At 34.0% G+C, this 24,118-nt stretch overlaps 1 protein-coding gene across 3 annotated transcripts in view; it reads right to left on the reverse strand.

Moving 5' to 3' along the window:
• Positions 1-24,118, reverse strand: part of LOC149802224 (dedicator of cytokinesis protein 4-like) — a 365,588-nt gene that overhangs the window by 153,111 nt on the left and 188,359 nt on the right. For all 3 annotated transcript variants that reach the window (XM_089956651.1, XM_089956650.1, XM_089956649.1), the window contains 6 exons: positions 22,025-22,116; positions 19,046-19,124; positions 14,490-14,590; positions 12,890-12,948; positions 11,319-11,467; positions 6,772-6,857 (listed from right to left, as the gene is read on the reverse strand). In XM_089956651.1, the coding sequence (XP_089812777.1) occupies positions 6,772-6,857; positions 11,319-11,467; positions 12,890-12,948; positions 14,490-14,590; positions 19,046-19,124; positions 22,025-22,116 (566 nt within the window). The remainder of the gene's footprint in view (positions 1-6,771; positions 6,858-11,318; positions 11,468-12,889; positions 12,949-14,489; positions 14,591-19,045; positions 19,125-22,024; positions 22,117-24,118) is intronic.

A 24,118-nucleotide genomic window follows, 5' to 3' on the forward strand; every position in this document is an offset into this window, starting at 1 on the left:
CTGTTAATTATTCATGACAATTATCTAATGTTAATAATTCACATCAATTATCTCCAGTTGATTAAAAGTAGGACAACTCAACTAAGATCCCTGTTGGTTACTTTCCCCTGTTGATTATTCATGACAATTATCTCTTGTTGAATATTCATGGTACAACATTTCTTTATTATAGTGCACTTCATTACTGGTATAAGGCAATTCCATATGTACTGTACAGTATCACTAATTTTCTGTATACACTCACTTATAAGTTGAGTCAAACTGCAAATAACAATGCTCCTTATCTGCTATAGCATAATGGACCAAGTAGATTGGGGTCCATGTTATTTATTCTACTAATTACTCATAACAAACTGCACAGACCCAAATCTGCCATCACATAATGCACCAGCAGTTGGACTTGACTTACAAGCAAGTATATATAGTAAATGGGGTACTGATTCTCATGAATTTCATTGTTGCCACAAACAACAGATTTAAAGACTTTGAGAAAAATTGGTCACACATGATAAAGAAGCCTGACACCACTCCATTTTCAGTGTTTCATTCCAAGAGATCAACAAAGCTGTATGATAAATCAACATCTTTTCTGTAATCTGTTCATAAAATGTTGGCATTTACATTGAGAATTTTCATTTCAACCCTTTAAAAATGAATTATAATGCATTTTATATTGTTTCAATGTACATTTATATATGGTATCCATTAGCTATAATTTCCATTCACTGCCTTAAATCAGTAGGTTGCTACAAAGAAAGGATAGAGAGAACAAGAAAAAGCACAAGGTAATCAAACACTAATATTACTGAAAATAAATGAGTAAGAAATGATCCTAGTATATGAAAATTTGATTTAATACTTAATCAAACAGATTCTTCACTCAAATGAAACTGTTATAAAAAAAATTTAATAGTTGTGATGATGTGTTTCTTTTTATCCATGCATGCTTAATCATAGTGAACAACATGACTGAACTAGTGACTGAAGCACAATTACTAATGAAACACTAAGTATATAATAACTGCAGAGCAATGAAACCCACACTTCAATGATTTTTTGACAAAGTCACTTAATCAACATCATGTCAATCAAGTTTGCTGGTATACACAAATGTTTGTCAGGGGAATAATCCTGAAATTCTTCAATTTAAACAAATACATAATTCTCTAAATCACAGATAATCAGGTTTGATCTTTCACACATTTTTACATCAGCCGTTATTACCCATTCAGCATGAATCTACTTGATTGATAAGTTTTAAGAAAGTTGAAGTTTGCTCATACATGATGTACACTCAAAAAAAGGAGTGATTCCATTGTTTTTCTGTTTAGTCAGCATCTTCAAATAGATGCGCTCTGGAAACATTAAATGTTAACAATGCTTGCTAACTGCATTAAGGCATGAGGCAGCTAATTATGTTTGGTTCACATATGGAATAAGGACATTATCTGAACCAACAGGGATCTTAGTCGAATTGTCGTACCTTTAAACGAGTGTGTCAACACCATGAGACCCAAGAAAATAAATGATACTGCTGTAATGCAGCTATGCTAGGAACCCTGGGACTAAAATTATAAATTATAAAAACAAAAATTTAAATAAAAATTTTCAACATCCATTAGCCAAAACATTTATTTCAATTGGACAATGGCAGAATGCATTTTCAAAATCTGCATTTCTCTCTAATTAGCCACTACTGTATTCAATCAATGTCAATTATTGTATTCCAGTCTGGCTATAGCACAGAGTAAGTGCCTCTAACGAGCCACTACTGTAATTGATCCGTGTCAGCTGGATTCTTCTAATAGATTATAGCACACACAAAATTATCTCTGCCTTTAATGGGTCGTTACTGTAATTGATCTTTGTTAGCTAGTAGATTCCTAACAGGCTATAGGACACCCATAATTACTCATGTCTCAAATGAGTCACTACTGTATGTTGATCTGTGTTAGCTAGTAGATTCCAAACATGCTAAAGGACACCCACAATTACTCAATTCTCAAATGAGTCACTACTGTAAATGATCTGTGTTAGCTAGTAGATTCCAAAACATGCTAAAGGTTCAAATGAGTCACTACTGTAATTGACCTGTGTTAGCTAGTAGATTCCTAACAGGCTATAGCAAACCCATAATTATCTCTGCCTCTAATGGGCCACTACTTTAATTGATCTGTGTTAGTAGATTCCTAGCAGGTTACAGCACATCCAAAATTACTCATTTCTATAATAAGCCACTATTGTAATTGATCTGTGTCAGCTACTGTATTTGATAACAGCACACAGGACAGATGAAATTACTTCTGAGCAGGTCAGCTATTTTTTAGAAAAACTGGGTTGATAATGGTTATGGATTAGAAGTAAATGTAGCTGGTAATCTCTACTGTAATCTGCTGCCATCCATGTTTCAACAAACATGTTCAATAAATGTGTCAATAAACATGTCAATAAATGTGCCAATAAACATGTGTCAATAAATGTTTCAACAAACATATGTCAATAAATGTGTCAATAAACATGTGTCAATAAATGTTTCTATAAACATGTCAATAAATGTGTCAATAAACATGTGTTGATAAATGTGTCAATAAACATGTCAATAAACATGTGTCAATAAACATGTCCAAAAACAATGATATATGATAAGTTCATCTGCTGTATCTGTCACAAAACTAGCAAATGAAGTGTCCCAATTTTGTTCAGTGTGTCATGCAATAATAATACAGAATTAAATGGTCACTGATAGATTCTCATTTACATAATGAAAAGAAGAATCATGTTTGTAATGTCCAAAATCATTGGCTTCAACTACAGTTGGAATTTAATCTTGAGTTAATTTCCAAAAATGACAGAGCATTTTCATCATTTTAAATCACTTTACTTTGATGACAATGCAGTGGAAGAAAATGACAATTGACCAGAAATGACCATAGACAAGTATATTTATCAAATGTGGGTGTTACATCATTGTTTCAATGTTATTTCTATGGTCTGTATGACATAATATGTATTGAAAGAATAAAACATAAAGTTTAATAGTCTTAACAGTTGATCTTTATTCCCTTTTAAGATGTGACATTATTTGACAAGCCTAAATGCACAAATACCATAAGTCGAAGAATACATTTAACTTACATCAACTGAAAATTATTACTATACATTTTGCTGGCATTTTGTTGATCCCCTACATTCCCCCTCCCCCACATCAACACACATACAGTATGTACTCGCTTATACTAAAGCGCTCACCGTTACGGATCACTACCATCTCACCTCTGTCTGTGTGAGTTCGAGTCTTGGATTCGGTCAATGTGGGTGTGTGAGAAAGCTTGCCAGTAGCTTCTCGTGGGTCGGTGGTTCTTTCTGGGCTTTTCCCGGGTTCTTCCTCCACCATTAATACTGGCCGCCATGTATAGCCTATCGTGTGCTAAAAAATGGCGTTAAACCCTACTACAGCAACAGCAGCAGTACTCGCTTATAAGATGAGTCCAACTACAAAAAAGCACAGACCCAGATCTGCCATCACATAAGCGTCTGCATATGTTGGTTTATGCAGCTTGTTAGGAGTAATCAATAGAACAAACAATAGAGACCATGATCTGCAGGCACATTATGCTATGGCAGATCAGGACCTTTGTTGTTTGCAGTCTGACTTGACTTATAAGCAAATATATTTGGTCTATGGATTCATCCAATTTTCAATCATTCTTGCAACACAGTGGTTCTGTACATAACATGACTGGCAGTTATGGACCCAACAATTGCTATATAATAAGAAAAAGAAAATTAAACTTAAGCTTAGCCTAGTTCTTTCATCCACACTATGAAAGATTTTTTTCAGGGACATAAATAGTTTGCATTTAGACTCATTTTATAAGCAAGTATACATAGGTCATCTTGATGTAAATCCTTATAAATTTTATTTTATCCATGAAGTCTTTCAAAAGTTACTGAGCTGAAATTAAACTGAAAGGCAATGTTCTGAGTAATCATAGGCCAAAACACTGTAAAACTGTTTTGGAAAAAACAACAGTTTAAATCAAACTTGACCTACATTATCTTAATGTAAACCTTATATAATCTATCTAACCCTTTAAAAGTCACTCAGGGGAATCTATCTAACCCTTTAAAAGTCACTCAGGGGAATCTATCTAACCCTTTAAAAGTCACTCAGGGGAATCTATCTAACCCTTTAAAAGTCACTCAGGGGAGTCTATCTAACCCTTTAAAAGTCACTCAGGGAAACCAAATTTCTGTCAGGCTGGGACAGAAACACTATTAGCTCCCTCCATAGGGTATAAAAAATACAAATATGACTCATTTTCTGGGAGAATGGCCGATTCATCAAGATCAAAAGCACAATAAACACAATTAGAATCCAAAAAGTAAAGATCACTTTTATCCATCAAGGAAATTCATGCAATTCTATCATTATGATTCCTTTGAGTATTGGAGTTAATAATGGAATATACAAGTCAGTTTTTCAACACATTTTAAACATATCCACACATTCTATACTTATCTGACACATCCTGTTTAAACTCATTTTTGACATTTTTTCTACAACTGTAATTCACCATTTGATTCATAACAAAGTTATATTATGATACAAACACTGATTTTGCCCCCATGTCCGAACAGCCCATGGGTCTCAATAGAACCAGTGTTTATGTTTGACAATTAATGTCAGACAGGTATGATTTTTTTTTTTGTAATTACTGACCGTACAAGAAAATATTAATTACAGATGCAGAAAGCTTATTTCCTTTCAATTTTTCCCTGTACCACTGATTTGAAGATGATGCATATGAATCACCCTTGGATTTCTATCCAGCCCCTGTGGTGTTCAACCAATGCAATCGCCAGAAGCAATCAGACTGGTTCCAGCTTCTGTAGTCATTACATTTATTGACAAGAGCCAGTCACAAATATAAGTAATTTTAAATACAACTTGATACTTTAATTTTGTTTTTTAAAACCAAATTTCTAACATGGTTCCCACGCTTTTCTAAAGATAAATTTCCAGGTCATTTCCAGGGTTTATCTAGGATGAAATTAATTTTTTCAAGGTTCACATATGACTATTACTGAATGGAATTAAAGAACATTTTTGATTATAAAACATGCATTTTTTAAAATCTAAATATGTTTCTCTTTCAAGACTCTCTAAAACACCTAAGTCAGAAAAGGTCGATCATGTACAAAACCACAAAATGTATCACACGAAGTGAATTTGATTATATTCCTATAAATTGGCATGTAAAGTAATTTCAACGTACAGAATAGAAAACCTAACTTTGCCTTGCTGACCTGCTTTATGTTGCTACGTGGAAACAACATAATGAACATAAATTAGTTTTGTTTCCTCTCAAACCTTTAATTATAATCCTAGTACAGTATTTAAAAAACCCAATAAACGCAAATAATTAAAATCTTGTCTTGTGACGAAAAGAGTTTAAGCCTGAATTTATCTGTGTCAATAAAATCATTATTTTCAATATAACTTTTCAAAATTGGAACTGATGAAAATGAAACAGTTTCTTGCAATAAATATTAATTATTTATTTTCAATTTCATATAACATCCATATATTAAATGTGATAATACCTCATTACTATGTGACGCTTTACGTTGTTATTTTTCTTTGCTCATGTGTATATACTGTGTACTTCGGATGCAACGGTCACACCACAGCCCTCATTAACATATCTGCATTCATGTGCCACATGACTGGGATTTCCTTGCCTCAGTCCAAACCCCAACATAGATTCTATATATCTTGTCTTTCAGCCGATTAAAGACACAATGATTTTAATACTCACAATTTCTCAGAAACATATCGATTTCATGCATGTATCAGTCGATCTAACAACGTTTAAAATTTCCTAGGCCATCTGTAAGCAGCTATGCTTTGCCACCACCATGTTGGCCTCTTGTGAAGCTAGAATGGTTTTCATACCTTTCATGTAAGTAAAAATATGGATATCGAGCTGACTTTGAAAATAAAAGTGCACTGGACAAATCTAATCCACTGAGTGTTTGGACTGACTCACATTATGTTTACTGCAAGCATCCAAATGTACCATACTGCACCCTCCAAATATTATGGTTAGAACTTGATAAATTTAACTCATGATCAGTTTAATTACGACTCAATTAAGTGACTGTTTTGAGTGTCACGTGGTGGTGGAAAATTCTCAGGTTTTTCCTGATTTTCATCAATATTTGTGAAATTCAACGACTTTTCATGATCGGGAAATGTTTTTAATTTCTCCCTACTTTTCCCTGATTTCCTGGTAGCATGGGAACCCTGTTCTCAGTATAGGTACTTTAAAATAATCAAGAAAAAATTTAAAAATTCAAAGTTTAAAACTGGACTTTATATTTGACAGGACTCATAAGTCATGGAGCACAAAACTCAATTACACACTCCATAAACATAGCAAACTTCTAGTTTTCTGCATCACCTGATGCAAATTTTAACCAATCTAAATGATTGTTACAAAGGTTTTATACAAATCTTTACTTAAGAACATCAATCATACATAGTTTGTCTTTAGGTTCCAAAATCAATCTATTATCATGTTTCAGGAAACATTTGAAATTAGCAGACGTAAATTACCACTAGTAACTATGATAACATAAATAGCAACCAATATTACATCAACTTTATATGAACATTATTATCCACACCAGACCAGACAGGTAGTAGTTTGTTATTTCACAGAATAATCAGGTGTGAGAAGGAAAAGAAAGGTGCAAGAGTCTTACATTGTTTGGAATAAATCCTTGTAGGCCGTGTCCCCATGACCTCTGGTTATGAAGTAGTCCAACCGCTCTATCATCTCTTTGGCAACCTGCATGGTAAAATGGGTCTGAATGTAACTTGAGAAAATTAAAACCAAAAAGCACACTGCATTGTTTGTAACTTTTCATCTCTTTTTAATTTTTTTGTTCTCTTAAACAGATAAAATCATTACTATTTTCAGGCTTTAATCCTTATCAAACACTTTGCTCCTATTGAAATATTTTTAATTTCCATACTTAACAATGAACACAAAATTGCACTTGGTAATTTTTCTTATTATTGTGACAAAAACAATAAAATAAGAGTAACATGAATGGCACTAATATTATACGCCTGCTCCATGCTTAATAGTTCTCTAAAAGGCACAGGTAGGTCATGATGGACTAATGGATACCAATGACCTCGACCTTTGGTACAGGTATGCAGTCTTGAACTGTACTTAGTGTGTAGAAAACCATTATTTTCTTATTACATATACTTTGACTGTGACCTCTGACCTTTTGACCCCAGCATCGATAGGTTTCTTTATTACCCTAATTATAAGCCATCAAAAAAGAACAAAATTTAATCTGCAGAATCCCATTCTTTGTTGAACCATAATAACAATGACCTTTGACCTTTTATTACCAAAATCAAGATGCCTCTTCCATACCTTAAGAGCAAGCCCTTTGGAAAGATATGTGGCATAGAACTAAAATTATGCAAAAAACATTTTTGTCTTCAGTCATATTGACCTTGACCTTTGACCCCAAAACTGTTAAGTTTCTTCTTTACCCTGAGTGAAAGCCAACCACAAAGCTTGGTCCAGGTCTGATGCAGTACTAATGTTATGCAGCCAAAGTGACCGTAAGCTTGAACTTCTGATGCTGATATTAATATTCTTTCCACTTATCCCAATGAAAGCCAAACACAAAGTTTGGTAACTGTACATGTGGTAACATATTACACTCAGCCTTAAATTGGGTCTATAAAACATAATAAAAAAGTATGCAGAAAAGCATAAATATGGTGATTGTTTAGTCATTCACATTTTTGTATCCTATTTAAATGATGCTTTAATCAGCAGTCTCCCTAGCTGAGAGGACCAGTGAACCCTCGCAATGGGCCAATGGTCCCCTTTCCTACATAAAAGAATGCATAATTACAACAAAAAAATGAGCCATCTGAAAATCTAAGGGGTCAGAAGAAAATTTAATGGACAGAATATCTTTCAGCACTGCTTCTGAAGCAAAACTAAAATTATACTTCAACAGTCATATAGGGGGTCCATATATATATATATATATATATATATATATATATATATATATATATATATATATATATATATATATATAAAAGAGCAAAACTAGAAATGTGTCCACATGACACAGTTGTCCATGCCAATATGGCGAAATTAAAAGGTCAAAGATAAAAAATTGCCATAAATTGTAAAAGTCTGCAGCAAAATAATGAAATCTTCAAAAACATAAAGCCTCATACCAAATATGGTTTTCAATACATGATGTCCTTTAAACATTACTGAGCAGAAACTAAAGGACAATTTCAAAAGTCAAACAAGGGCCACAATGCCATAAAAATTTGCCAGAAAACAGTAACACTCAAACTTGACCTAAGTTTTCTTAACATCTTAACAAATCAGATTCTTTTTAAATCTGTAAGTCCTTTTACTGATACTGAGCAGAAACAAAATTGATAGGCAAAGTTGTAAATCAAACAGGGGCCATAACTCCATAAACATATGCCTGATATCAGTGAAACTTGAACCTGACCTAGGTATTTTAACTTGAGAGCATCATACCAAATTTAATTTTATCAATGAAGTCCTTCAAAAAGTAACTGAGTGGAATGAAAAGGACAAAGGTCTAAATAAAACAATGTGTATACCTCTGTAAAATGTTTTCAGAAAATAGTGAATGTCTTCCTAATGTAAAACCTGATACTAAATATAATTTAATCCATGAAGTCATTCAAATGTTACCGAGTGGAACTGAAAGGCCAAATCTGAAATAAACCAGGTGCCATAGGTCTAAACCAGGTGCCATAAGTCTGAAGCGATTTCTCCAATAATTGAAAATCAAACATAACCTAGGAATTCTTATTGTGAAGCATTTTACCAACACCTATTTTCAGTCTAAGAAGTCCTTCAGAAGTCATTCAGAAGTTATTGAACTGAAAGGATATTAAAAAAAGGACATAGTTCTAAGTCAAACAAGAGCCATAACTAAAATTTTGCTAGAAAAAGGTCAAATCTGAACTTGTCCTAGGTCTTCTGAAGTAATACATTATACAAAATTTGGTTTGAATCCATCAAGTCCTTTAAAAATTACTGAGCAGAAATTAAATCTGCAAAACATGAGTGGTGTGAGATAATGGGGACAGGATAGATAAAACAGGCAACACAATATGTCCCCTCCAGAGTTATGATGGGGACATAAATATACTGTATGTTTTGGCCTATAAGTCAATGTGAAACTACAAGTCAAAGGGGTAGGTACTGTAAGAGCCATTTTTTGCCCATACTCAAATCCAGATGAAACTTATATAAACAAATATGCCCCTCTCTCTTCCTTCAATATGTATATGATTTTTATCCAGAACTACTTTTAATAAACGAAATTAACAATTAAATTGTCTAAACTTTTCTTCTCCATTGCGGAACCTATCTTCATGGATTATAAATTATGCATATATTTCCATATTCGGTTTGGTTGATTACCTCTGATACCTAGTTTCATTTTCATTTAAAATGCTTTGCACAAGAATATGTTTAGTGCTGACTTCTGTCGTATTCTTGCCAGAATTGTGACAGAATAGATAACCTTGGTATCTGTTGATCATTTTTCATAAAAAAATACTTTGTACATTCAAAAATGGCTGTTTCCTGATGCTGTGTATAGAGATGAATAAAAATGTTTAAAATATCAGCGATGAAAGCGGTTTTGTTTAATCATCATTTGGGAGAAAAGATTAGTTTATATTATTAATGTGAGAGAGAGAGAGAGTGAGAGTAAGAGTACAATAGCTGTAAACTTTACAGTGTGCAAGGCACTTGTCCAACTTAGGATATCAGTTTTTATACATTTATTATCAGTGAACTGGCACTAGTTTCTAATTATATCTGGAATGGATGGTATGAAAAAAAAACAAAAATTACATTAAGACTGATTAATACAAATGTATTTGTTCCAGTGTACAATGCTTCCCTTATGCATGATGTTATCACCGACATCATTTGGTGAAATTTGCTGTTTTTGACAAACATATGAACAAAATTAAATATTTATTTCATGGTTGCACTGTTCCATATGTATCGTAACAATGTTACAGTAAACATGTATTAATTTTACCATATGTCAAAATTATTGATACGTTCATTATAGGAGAAACATTAGAAGTAGTTAATACTTGACCACTGTAGAGATTCAAGGTATTTATGAAGACTGATGCGCTCTAATATGCTCATTTTTCGCATGGTCCACATGCAGCAGTCAAAACAACATTCTAGTAAAACGTTGCTCACACCAAGTTACATTTTAGCACAATATGGCCCTTTTACAGCCAAATGTGATGTCATGAGCATGTGCCTATGATATCATATCAAATAACTTTTAAAAATCAATTGCAATTTTAAGTTTTTCAAAAACTGATACATTTTTTGTCATGATAATATCAGATCAATAACTTTTTTGAAACTTTGTGAATTTTTGGGTTACAAAGAGGCCTTGCAGTACCTACCCCTTTGCTAATGTAGAGTTTAAAACAAAGCCAGATTAATACCTTAGCTTCGTTAGTTTTGCTGGTAACTTTCGTTTTCATGAATTAATAGCATCACTGTATGCTATTCCAGATTAATGGAAAACTGCTGTCATTGCTGCTGGCATGCTTTTTCTCAGTTTCATTTGCAGTGTACTTTGTCACTCAGAATTAAATAGTCAAACTCCATAAGTATGTCTGTTGTATACACTTTTACCCCTTTACCTCATGCAAGCATCTTTGGACACCTCTACTCCATTTGCATGGAAGCGCCTTTTGACGCCTCTACAAGATTCGCATGGAAGCGCCTTTTGACGCCTGCTGTAAACATCAGCCATTTTGGATAAAATGGTACACACCTCCATGTAAGTTATTCCCATATTGGGTAAAATGGTACACACCTCCAGGAAGAAGAATAAATTGTACACTGCATTTTACACTGATTACTTAAGTTCCAGTAACTTAAATCATGTATTCGTGATCTTTACGATGTGTAACATGATCTTTACGATGTGTAACATGATCTTCAAGATGTGTAACATGATCTTTATGATGTGTAACATGATCTTTAAGATGTGTAACATGATCTTTAACTTGGTGGAAATTGGAGATGACATGGTAATATGCCAACACTGAGACAGGACACCAAATGAACTTGTATATACCGTAAATGGAATCAAACTCAAAATTGCAGATGTGCAAAGTGAGCAAATTAACACTCCATTATCCAAGTTATTTAAGTTATGATACATACCCTCTCAAAATTTCCCCACTGTTTGCTGTCAGACTCTATCATATCAAAGAAGATTGGCATGGTGGCCTTGCGAACCTCCATTTCAGGGACCAGGGTCAGTTCCAGGAAAGGACCAATTAGTGAAGGTATAAACTGCTCCTTATTGGCACCTACAAGAGAAATGATATCACTTCTTTAGCTCTAACACCTCTAGGATAAAAGGTATTAATGGTTATTTTACTTATATTAATTTACTCATAAACTACATAAATTGATATGTCTTGACACAAAGATCATTCAGTGCACACACACACACACACACACACTAAGGTGTTTACATACACGATGTTTTACATATCCCTAAGGTGTCCACATATTTGAGGTTTTACAAGTTCATAAGGTGTTTACATATGGATTTTACATGTCCCTAAGGTGTTCACATATTTGAGGTTTTACATGTTCCTAAGGTGTTCACATGTGACATTTTACAATTCCATAAGGTGTTTACATACAGAAGATTTTACAAGTCTCTAAGGTGTTCACATGTGTGAGGTTTTACATGTCCCTAAGGTGTTCACACATGTGAGGTTTTACAAGTCCCTAAGGTTTTTAAATAGGTGACATTTTACAATTCCACAATATGTGTTTCATACATAAGATTTTACATGTCCCTAACGTGTTCACATGTGTGACATTTTACAAGTCCATAAGGCGTTTAAATATGTGACATTTCACAGGTTCCTAAGGTGTTTACATACATGAGGTTTTACAGGTCTCTAAGGTCTTCACATATGTGAGGTTTTACATGTCCCTAGGATTCTCAACAGACATTTACCTTCAGGTTTCGATGCTTAGAATTTAAAAGTGACACATTTTTAACACATGGAAATTCCAGACTGTGCATTTTTATGACGCATGTTGATTGGGACTGGAGCATCAGTCAAAATACCCCCAATTACCTCCTTAATTTCATACAGAGGTTTTACATGGTACAAGAAGTTGAAATGGAGTTCACATACCTGAGGTTTTACAGCATAAATATATATTTTCAATGTGATGTTAACTTCTGCTGTTTCTCAACATAAAGGTTAAATAATATTTCTAAATTTTTATCTATATTACCCTATATTATTCATGCACAGGTAATAAATGCAAAAAGTGCACCCATTATTTACCTGGTCCTTTTGCACAGACCTGTTATGAGATATCACTTTTTGTTGGCAGAGACAGGTTTTACTGCATATCAATAGACAGGTTTTACTGCATATCAATAGACAGGTTTTACTGCATATCAATAAAGGCATGTTTTCACTCCTAGTTCCAGAGGCATGATACTGTGCACCCAAAAAAGTTAATAATAATTATATAATTTTATTAGAATAGTCTTTTATAATTAAGATCTGTGCAAAGTCACTAAACTTTTATAACTACCTTACAGTTTGTACTTCGATGCACAAATAAGATTTAATGGCAACAGACACAAAGAATGGTTCTCAATTTTGAGTCTGCTGAATTAACTTTTTGTGCTGATTTGTTTTTCTTCAGGGCCTGGGCCAACTGAATTGCCATAATGGAGGCAATAGTTATGTTACCTAGAGATGTCCATGATGTCTCTATCTGGATTCCCATTAAAACTCTCATATCATGGTACCTGCAATAAAAGACAACTTTTTATTATAATTAGATTTAAATACCTTGGAAATGTTATATAATTTTTTGGCACACCTGTCTTTAGTACATCTTATATGTTTAATATACGTACTTAGTCAAACAACTACAGACTTTTTTATGCTTTTTTATCTGCCATTTAGTATTACACAGGAAATCCTATTGCTCTATAACACACAAGGCACATGTTGCCATATGTACTTGCTTATATGTCCAGTCAAACTGCAAGCAACAAAGATCCTGATCTATCACATCATAACACACCAACAGATCAGGGTCTACGTTGTCTGTTCTACTGATTACTCTGAACAATTCCACAGACCCAGATCTGCTGGCACATTATGCAGTGGAAGATCTGGATTGGTGCCATTTGCAGTTGGACTCATAGGCAAGTACTTATGGTATATTCTTTTACATTTGACTCAGCATTCTTAGTCCATAAATTGACAACTGCGCTGACATAATACGACTGTGTATTTGCTGCTCTAATGGATGCATGCATAAATGTTTTCATTGGCTGCAACGTACACATATATCATACAATGAGCTTTGAAAAGGAAAATCCTAGCAACCAAAAACAACATACCAACAGCAGAAGACATTAAATTAATTTTAAAGGAAACAAATCATTATATTCAAAGTTCAATAAAATGAGAAAAATGTTGACAGAAATCACTTTATAAATAAGAAAGTTATTGTTCTTTGATATGAAGAATAACCAAGGAAATTAAATATTGCTGGGTTGGTTTTATGTTTATTCTGCTTGTAATAAAACTCACTGGATATACTGACAATATAAACCTATTTTACCAAGTCATATATATATATATATATATATATCATTTTACATTCACAAAAATCGGATATAAAATCATGTTTTTAATATGCATGGACTGTACGCTCTTAATGATTTAAGTATGTTTTTCACCAAGTTTAATAAAAACTAATGAGCCCAGTCAATTAAATGCAGGATCACCTCATTAATGTGCATTGATCTCACTGTGAATTCCTGTTAAAATTATATTAGTCCATATTCCAAGTATGTTCAAAATCTCAAGGGTGGTACTAAGCTCAGTTAATCAGATGCACAATCATGCCAATGACTTGCAAAATCAAGCTCCATGATCTTGATGATATAAACCCATCATTCAAATTTATCAGAATTGGTTTAGAAATATGGTCTCCACATTGGTAATAAACTCAGCCAATCAGATACAAGATTGCCACATTAATATGTAATGATATTTCTCATATTCAAACTCATCTGGGATCTTGATGATATAAACCTTTATTCCAAGTTTGATCAAAATAGGGCCAAAAACATAACTTTCAGAGTGGTAATACGCTAATGTTGACAAAAGGACAACAGACATATGACAGACAACTGACAATCGATGATGGGTGCAAGGCCATACCCAAGGCTAATTGGCTTACAGCTAGGCGAGTTAAAAACATAAATTTGTGAATTAATGTACATTTGAAAACTCTCAGCTGGTGAAATGTGGGTCGGTCCATTTATCCTACCTTTCTTTGATTTTGTCCTGCTTGGCTTCAGAGTACTGATCGAGCTGAAGGCTAGGCTGAGTCACAAATGCTACAGCAAAATTGAAGTAGAGACTCCACAACTGGAAGGAGACAGTGAAAAGTCATTTTAAAACAGAAGTAACACAAAAAAAAACATTGATTCTCCTCCGAACAGTGTTATGAATAATCAGCTAATTGACTTTACATGCTTTCACTTCAAATCAATATTACTGTCCAAGGTCCCATTTACAGTGTATCATTCCACTATTCTAGAATGGCTGAAATGATGTTAGGTGTGGCACAGCAGCAGAAGTAGGTTATTTAGTGCAAAGACAATAAGAGTAAACTGCATTCCTGCCTTCCCCAAGGACACACTATGGTAGCTGACCTCAGGCTGACTAGATGGTAGGATTTGAACCTGTACACTTTTGGTTGTTGTTGTTGTTGTTGTTTAACGCCATTTTTCAGCACATGATAGGCTATACATGGCGGCCAGTATTAACGGTGGAGGAAGAACCTGGGAAATCCCCAGAAAGAACCACCGACCCTCAAGAAGCTACTGGCAAGCTTTCTCACATACCCACATTGGCCGAATCCGAGACTCGAACCCACGCAGACAGAGGTGAGATGGCAGTGATCCGTAATGGAGAGCACTTTAGACCACTCGGCCACTCGGGGCCCCTGTACACTTTTGGTCACAAATCTTATACATTAGCCACTGGATGCAGGTTCAAATGATGCAAGAAAGGATGTTCTTGCTCATACATGAAACAGATAAAACTAAGATAAAAATCTACAACTCTAAAATCTAGATAGGGAGCACTGCGGTTGAAGCACATCTGAAGTAAATTTGAAATCCTGTATAAAATTCAATATGCAATAACCCATATTATTAATATAGCAACAGGGGAATTTCAGAAATCCTCTTATCTCTGATTGGCTAGTCAGGATCCATCTGATACACCTGCATATACTGTAACATCATAGAAACTTCTAGAAGCCCATTTTACTACTGGGTATATTTCCCTCAAATTGCAGTTGTTTACCATATGCATTTGCAAGCAGCTTTCCATGCCATTACACTGAATGTGTAATGGCAAGGAAAGCTGCTTGCACTTAAATCTGGAAGCAGCATCCAGATGCACTCAGAAGTGAGAGAGGTTTTAAAGCTATTCAATGGAAAACAAAACTCAGAAAATGGTGGGATGTTCATATTTGGGTAAACTAAAATGCACACCCACACCCCTCCCAAATATGGCAAAGGCATGGTACTTGAGATGTTAAAACATACTGTAATTGGTTTTCATCAGTACAGTCTGTTTGTATGTATGTCTGTCTGTCCATCCATGTCTTTCCATCTGTATGTATGTATGTATGTATGTATGTAGTGTTTTATGGCATCTCAGCACATAAGCAGCTATGTACTGCAGTCTAAAAATAAAGTCTGAAAAATGTAAAAATGAATTGCACAAAACTTAAGTAAAACCCTTTCAAATAAATGCAAAACATTAAGTACAAGATAAAATATAAAGATTTTTTAGATTCTGTAAAAATATATAAAATAACTAAAACAAGTAACACAGGCAAAATCCTTAGAACATGGGTCTAAATGAAAAAGAAAAGAAATAAATAAAAGTGGCAATGATATAACTCAATTAAACCAAGACCATCAATACATCTGTGTTACTGAATACACAGGGCAGAGTTTTGCCAATTCAACCATGACCATCAATATACCTGTGTTACTGAATACACAGGGCAGAGTTTTGCCAATTCAACCATGACCATCCATATACCTGTGTTACTGAATAGTCAATTCAGAGTAATGTCAATTAAACCAAGACCATCAATACATCTGTGTTACTGAATACACAGGGCAGAGTTTTGCCAATTCAACCATGACCATCAATACACATGTTACTGAATACACAGGGCAGAGTTTTGCCAATTCAACCAAGACCATCAATACACATGTTACTGAATACACAGGGCAGAGTTTTGCCAATTCAACCAAGACCATCAACACACATGTTACTGAATACACTGGGCAAAGTTTTGCCAATTCAACCATGACCATCAATACACGTGTTACTGAATACACTGGGCAGAGTTTTGCCAATTCAACCATGACCATCAATATACCTGTGTTACTGAATACATAGGGGAGAGTTTTGCCAATTCAACCATGACCATCAATATACCTGTGTTACTGAATAGTCAATTCAGAGTAATGTCAATTCAACCAAACCATCAATGTACCTGCATTACTGAATACACAGGGGAGAGTTATGCCAATTCAACCATGATGATCAATATCCTTGTGTTACTGAATACTCAATTCAAAGTAATGTCAATTCAACCATCATGAATATAACTATGTTACTCAATACACATTGCAGAATTATGCCAATTCAACCATGACCATCAATATACCTGTGTTACTTAATATACAGGGCAGTTCCATGCCAATTCAACCATGACCATTCATATACCTGTTACTGACAGTCAATTCAGAGTAATGTCAATTCAACCATGACCATCAATGTACCTGCATTACTGAATACACAGAGTTATGCCAATTCAACCATGACCATCAATATGCTTGTGTTACTGAAAACTCAATTCAAAGTAATGTCAATTCAAGCAAGACCATGGATATAACTGTGTTGCTTAATACACAATCCAGAATTATGCCAATTCAACCATGAACATCAATATACCTGTGTTACTTAATATACAGGGCTGTTCCATGCCAATTCAACCATGACCATGGATATACCTGTGTTAGTGAATAAACAGCACAGATTTATGCCAAAAGTCCTTGTTGTGAGGGAAAATTTATCATAGTCAGAAGTTATGAAAACCTATTATAAAATTAATTCAAGTTCAAAACAAGACAGTCTAGTTATTCCACCAAAGGCTAAGAACAATACATTACAGTAAAACCTGTTATGAGAGACCACCCCTTCTGCCAACAAAAAGGGTCTCTCAAGACAGGTGGTCTCTCATAACAGGTTTGTACAAAAAGACCAGTTTCCAAGGTACAGTTTCAGAACAATTTAAAGAAAAATAACCACAATCACTGTACATAAATTCTATTCTTTATTAATAATTACTGTTAAAATATTGTATGCCTTCATCTGAAAACAAAATTATTTAGCAATAAAGATATACTTCTATCATTAAACATGAAATCCCATTTACATCTGAAGCTCATATGTGCATGTATTAGCATATGAGATCATTTCTGATTTACTCCTTTTCCTTTATAACACCCTCCATTTGTTTTACCAATGTTTAAACCATTATTTTGTGATAGATCTGCTCTTTTTCACTTCTTTCAGTTACAATAATTATTTTCTCCACCGTTAAAATTTGTCTCATTTTAGCAGGAGGTTTCTCCATCATTATTAAGGTATTAGGTGTTAACATTATGAGTTTTGAGATGGCTTTAGGAAAATATGATGTATCTATACATGTGCATTGCATATCTAACAATTAATGAAATAAAAAGAAACAGTTAACTTATCCAGAAAGAGAATCACTTACTCAGAGACAAAAGTCAATAGCTTAAGTCAAAGAAGACATACAGGGATTAGCTCTACACACAAAGTGTACAACCCGGTTGCACCAACTTCAACAGATGACAGCTTGGTGACTGGGATGTAATCCCTGTAACATTGGGGGAAAAAAACAAAAACAACAAACATCACAAGCCTTTAACACTATCAATTAAATCTGTCAAACAATTCTCACTTGCTGGTTTAATAGAGAAAGACCTTATTCACCCCCAGGCAGTATGGATTAATTCTAATGACAAACAATATATGCAACCACTAAGCTAATTTCGGCACTACAATGGCTAATTCGTGACATGTACATTGGCTTGGTTTACGGACTGTACCATCTGTCACCATTTACAAACTGGTTGCCAGAATCCTTTTTTTCTGTTTTTGGTCTTTTTCATGTGTGTTTCTGATCAGAACAATCTTTATTATTCAAGCAATCGTTACGAATCATTACAAAATGGTCAGTGGTGTGGGTCTCTATTTTCGTGATACGGTTGTTCTTAGAGCTGGATACTGGGTCCTACTTGCAGCCTACATATCCGCGGTAGCTACGATGGTTCTGCTACGATAAGGATGGGAACCAGGCTAAGTGTTTGAATACTCTACAGGTACTTTAGTCTGGTTTAGAGCAGAAAATAACAAACACTATAAGCATACCTAAAAATATCATATACCGGTAGCCAGCCTCTTTTCACTTCCTTTTTTTATTTATAGAACTTATAAGCAGTCACTGGATTAAATAAAGGGCAGTGGAGTTTATCCCCATTTTTGCAATGCGGTCGTTCATAGGGTTGAAATGCATATTTTGCCAAGACACTGTGGTTGCTGGTTGCGTTCAGTAGGTGGTCGCTTATGACAGAGTGTTTATACAATAAAATCGATCCATGCATTATGATTGTGGTCAGAAATGACATGTGGTCACTCATAGCAGAGGTCACTCATAACAGTTTTTGCTGTATATGTAACATAAAGCAAGTCTACAGTTACCTCAAAGTCAAAGTTATCTCCATTCATGTAGTACTTCCGTAGGGCTTCAGAGAAGTACTCAACAGCAGTAAAAATCACGCTGCAAGGAAAGAAGGTAGGTATGAGTTCAGAATACACAGCATATTGCATGTTAATTAAGATATCACTGATATGTGTTTCAATCAAGCATAACATATTGCATGCTAATTAGATGCCACTGAGCTGTGTTATAATCAAAACAGTGTATTGGCAATTTCTACCAACACTATAAATTACTGACCTGATTATTGCTTCTTAGCAGTATCTACTGTGAATGAAAAACCACAATCAGCAATCATAAGACTGAAGACTGCTGAAAAATGTGGAGAAGAAGATGCCATGGTTCTTTCTGTAAACATTGGTCCAGGACATTTTTTTTATAGAGAGATGATATTTGCTTGAAACAATTGAATAACTGCTATATTTCAAAACGGGGATGAAAAACATCAATGGCAATGCCAAAAGTGAAAATACTGATGTTTTTCATCCAAGATAACATCCCTAGGAAGAATTTCTTTTTATTTTATGCTTAAATGTACTGGCTAGCAATATATATAACATTCTGAAACAGCAGATTTCTTACTTGATACCACATGATGACAGTGGTTTACTGTTTATGTTCTGCATAGTTCTGTAAATATTGACACAGAAAATATAATCAATAACATAATTCTCCTTCCCAATTCAAAGTAAAATAGCACATTAAGATAAAAAAGAATCTGTACCTTCTTGGATATGTACTCGGTTCATCTTCAATACTTACCGTTCGACTAAACAAGCATCTAATAACCCTTTACCTCATGGAGTGTATGGCTTTTTAGCCCTTCAATACACATGTAGCAAAGTTGCCCAGTGCAGTACATTATTAACAGAACACCTGTTACCTATTTGACTCCATAAACATAGGCCTGCATGTTAACTGTTAAGCAATGTAGTGTATGTAACATTTAACAGCAATTTTAACGTTCTACATTTTTGGTACACATGGAAAGATTTAATCTGATTGTTAAAGCTGTATAATTTTTTTCATGGAAGAATTTTTTTATGTGCTTTAAAATCTTGAAAGAACTCGTTCACCATCAAGTCAGTGAAGCCACATGACCAACCCTAACTGCCATTTCTCATACTCGAAATTTACAAGTTCTTTGTCTGCATCTACATCACTAAATCATCTGAATTTGATAATTTATACAATAATAATAATAATAATAATAATAATGACCTTATTTAAAGAGGGTAACACAATTAGCTAAAAACTAATCTACCTTGAGGCCCTCATACAAAGGAATTCATTTATTGAATTACAAGCTAATTGCTGCCTACATCAATATCAGAGCCTTTACCTAAGTTATTGAAGCTTTTATAGTTGCAATTCTAATCGTGAAAACTCGAGTAGGTACTGAACGAAATCTGCGACCTCCATTTTGGTGAGTGGAGAATATGACCCAGTTACTTCAAATAGCAGATTTTGACCAGAACATAAACAGAGACCACATGATCAGACATAATGGTCATTCACACCAATGAATGTAGTATCAAACAGATGGTTTTCCCCGAAGGTGGCACTATGAAAACCAGCTCAAAATGGCTGATGTTTACAGCAGGCGTCAAAATGCACTTCCATGAGAATGGTGTAGAGGCATTTAAAAGGCGCTTGTAAGTGAATCGGGGTAGAGGCATCCAAAGGTGCTTGCATGAGGTAAAGAGGTAATAACTTCAAATTTGGAAATAATGTTATCAGTATCTACTGATGGGTTGTGAGAAAATATTATATTATTTTCACAACAGTAAACTATCCAGATTATTTATCTCAAAAACATGCAGTAATTAATTGCCTAGCATAAAGTAAATAATGATTTTTTAATTCATAAAATTGTATTTTAATGGTAGAAGCTGGAAGACTGTATCAATACTTCAGAAATATGTCATGATATATCATCAAGACATAATACCAATATACTCATATGATATATCATCAAGACATAATACCAATATACTCATATGATATATCATCAAGACATAATACCAATATTCTCATGTACCATCAAGACATAATACCAATATACTCATATGATATATCATCAAGACATAATACCAATATACTCATATGATATATCATCAAGACATAATACCAATATTCTCATGTATCATCAAGACATAATACCAATATACTCATATGATATATCAAGACATAATACCAATATACTCATATGATATATCATCAAGACATAATACCAATATTCTCATGTATCATCAAGACACAATACCAATATACTCATAAGATATATCATCAAGACATAATACCAATATACTCATATGATGTATCATCAAGACATAATACCAATATACTCATATGATATATCATCAAGACATAATACCAATATTCTCATGTATCATCAAGACATAATACCAATATACTCATATGATATATCATCAAGACATAATACCAATATACTCATATGATATATCAAGACATAATACCAATATACTCATATGATATATCATCAAGACATAATACCAATATTCTCATGTATCATCAAGACACAATACCAATATACTCATACGATATATCATCAAGACATAATACCAATATACTCATATGATATATCATCAAGACATAATACCAATATACTCATGTACAAGTCAGATCCAATTGCAAACTGCACAGGCCCAGATCTGTGGTCACATAATGCACTGGCAGATCCGAGTCCATGTAGTTTGTTAGGACTAATCAGTAGAACAAACAACACAGACCCAGACATGCTGGCACATTATATGATGGCAGATAAGGATCTATATTTTTTGCAACTGGACTTGACTTACAAGTGAATAAATGTAGTACATCCATGATGCATCAGGAATGCATAAATGATAACACTCCAACTTAACTATTTGTTACCATTCTCATGACAGTCCAGTCCTTAGGGTAGACAGTTTGGACAAGATGTATGAACAACTTACCTATTTGTTACCATTCTCATGACAGTCCAGTCCTTAGGGTAGACAGGTTGGACAAGATGTATGAACAACTGAAGAATACATTTCAGGAATTCCTGCAACAAAATTGACACTATTAGTTACTTTGTTTGCTGTTCATCATAAGTAGTTCTGCTAGTGCTACCTGGCTTGGTGATCATATAACTAGTGTTACCTGGCCTGGAGATCATAAAACTAGTGTTACCTGGACTGGAGATCATAAAACTAGTGTTACCTGACCTGGAGATCATAAAACTAGTGTTACCTGGCCTGGAGATCATAAAACTAGTGTTACCTGGCCTGGAGTTCATAAAACTAGTGTTATCTGTGTTATGTATATCTATAATTTCTGTAAATTTTATTCATGACTGCAATTGCAGTGATTATCTTCAGATGAAATGTTTATGAGCTGAGGTTCTATTTTAAGATATTAAGAACATAGAATTGTACAGGATCTATAAATAGGTGCTTATGTACATTATTACAGTTACTAATAATACAATTATTGCTAAATATGTTGACAAGTTTTGGGCTGTTTCCCACTGCACAGGCCAGTCAGGTGGGTTCTTAGAAGAAATAAGTTTTTCCCATTGGATGGGTTAGATCATATTAGATGTTTTACAAAGTTGGAGATTTGTCATGTAACAAGTAGTAATAATAATGTGTGTTTACTCTTTTGTCTGTATATAAGTTTCTAGGACTGGACAATTTTCTCATTCTTATTTCTTGTCTTCTTGTTGTAACATCAAGCCTGTAGACATATTTTTAATGTTGTATTTAGATATAGTTTGAGAGGAAACATTTGTTTGGATTATTCAGTGGAAATAGAAAGTGTTCATTGGACTATAATATTATTCTGGGACTACTGTGAATTATTCAAACGAGTCTGGATGCCATTTTGACACATCAGGACTGTTGGTGGAAAAGGATATTGAATCTGAAATTTATATGGAACACTTCATTATTCTGGACCTTGTCAGAACTTTTCCATGATTATTATGGATTCAATTCATAATACTGTAATTTCCTCTTAAATTTTCAGTATATAATATTGATAATTATATTGTTTGTTAAGTTCTAAAAAAAATTCTAGGTTTCGCTTCTTTCTGTTACTTAGTTTATGACCATAGAGTCCTAAAATCTGGCCTGGAGAGTCATGCATAGTTCCACTAGAGTTACCTGACCTGGAGAGTCATGCATAGTTCCATTAGAGTTACCTGACCTGGAGATCATAAAACTATTGAGTCTGAGTTCGAGCTTAAGAATTTGTATCAACCAAATACAAACAAGCCCTGTAACTTGAGTGTTCATGCCAAACGGATGGATCAGACACCATCAACCCATAAGCCAGAGAAGCCTCTAGGGTCTTCAGACACTAGTGTTGAGAAGCCTCAAGGTTTTCAGACACTAGTTAGATAAGATAAGATAATAATTCTTTATTTCAGACTACATGGTCCATACCTCTAAATTTAGAATATAGATATAAAGTAAAAACATTGTAAACATAAAAGAACATATATATCATCACTACAAGTATACATATACTATACATATACATCTACACAATTAACTGTGTTAAAAATGAAATTAAGTGGCACATTTATGGAGTAATTTATTCCATCTACTAATGATATGAGAATTTAAATGAATGTCATAGTTCCAAAGATTTCAATATGTAGTTCTTACTATTAGACACTCTTGTCATCATTGAGAATACATATTTTCTCATTACTTCATCAAAACTGAATACCTTATAATTTACAAACACGTTGGAGGCACTGTTCCCTCTAGGAAGACCAAATAGAAAATGAAGACTATTATTATAACCAATAACTAGTTTTCTTTTCATACATTCAGTAAAGTTTGTCCACAGAGGAGCTCAATACATAGTGCTGCAAAATAAGATTTGAATAATCCAATAGATAATGAATGAACAATTCTTAAATTTAAGTAGAAGCATGTTTACAAGTGATTCTGCCATTAACTAGAGCCGACAACAAGGGACAAATGATGCACAATAGACAATAGTGCCAGATGAGCTAAAAATAGATTCATAAATGGTATCCCTCATCTGAAGTG

Source organism: Sinohyriopsis cumingii, chromosome 4 (assembly GCF_028554795.1).
Source record: "Sinohyriopsis cumingii isolate HCF-2022 chromosome 4, ASM2855479v2, whole genome shotgun sequence".
Classification (NCBI taxonomy): domain Eukaryota; kingdom Metazoa; phylum Mollusca; class Bivalvia; order Unionida; family Unionidae; genus Sinohyriopsis; species Sinohyriopsis cumingii.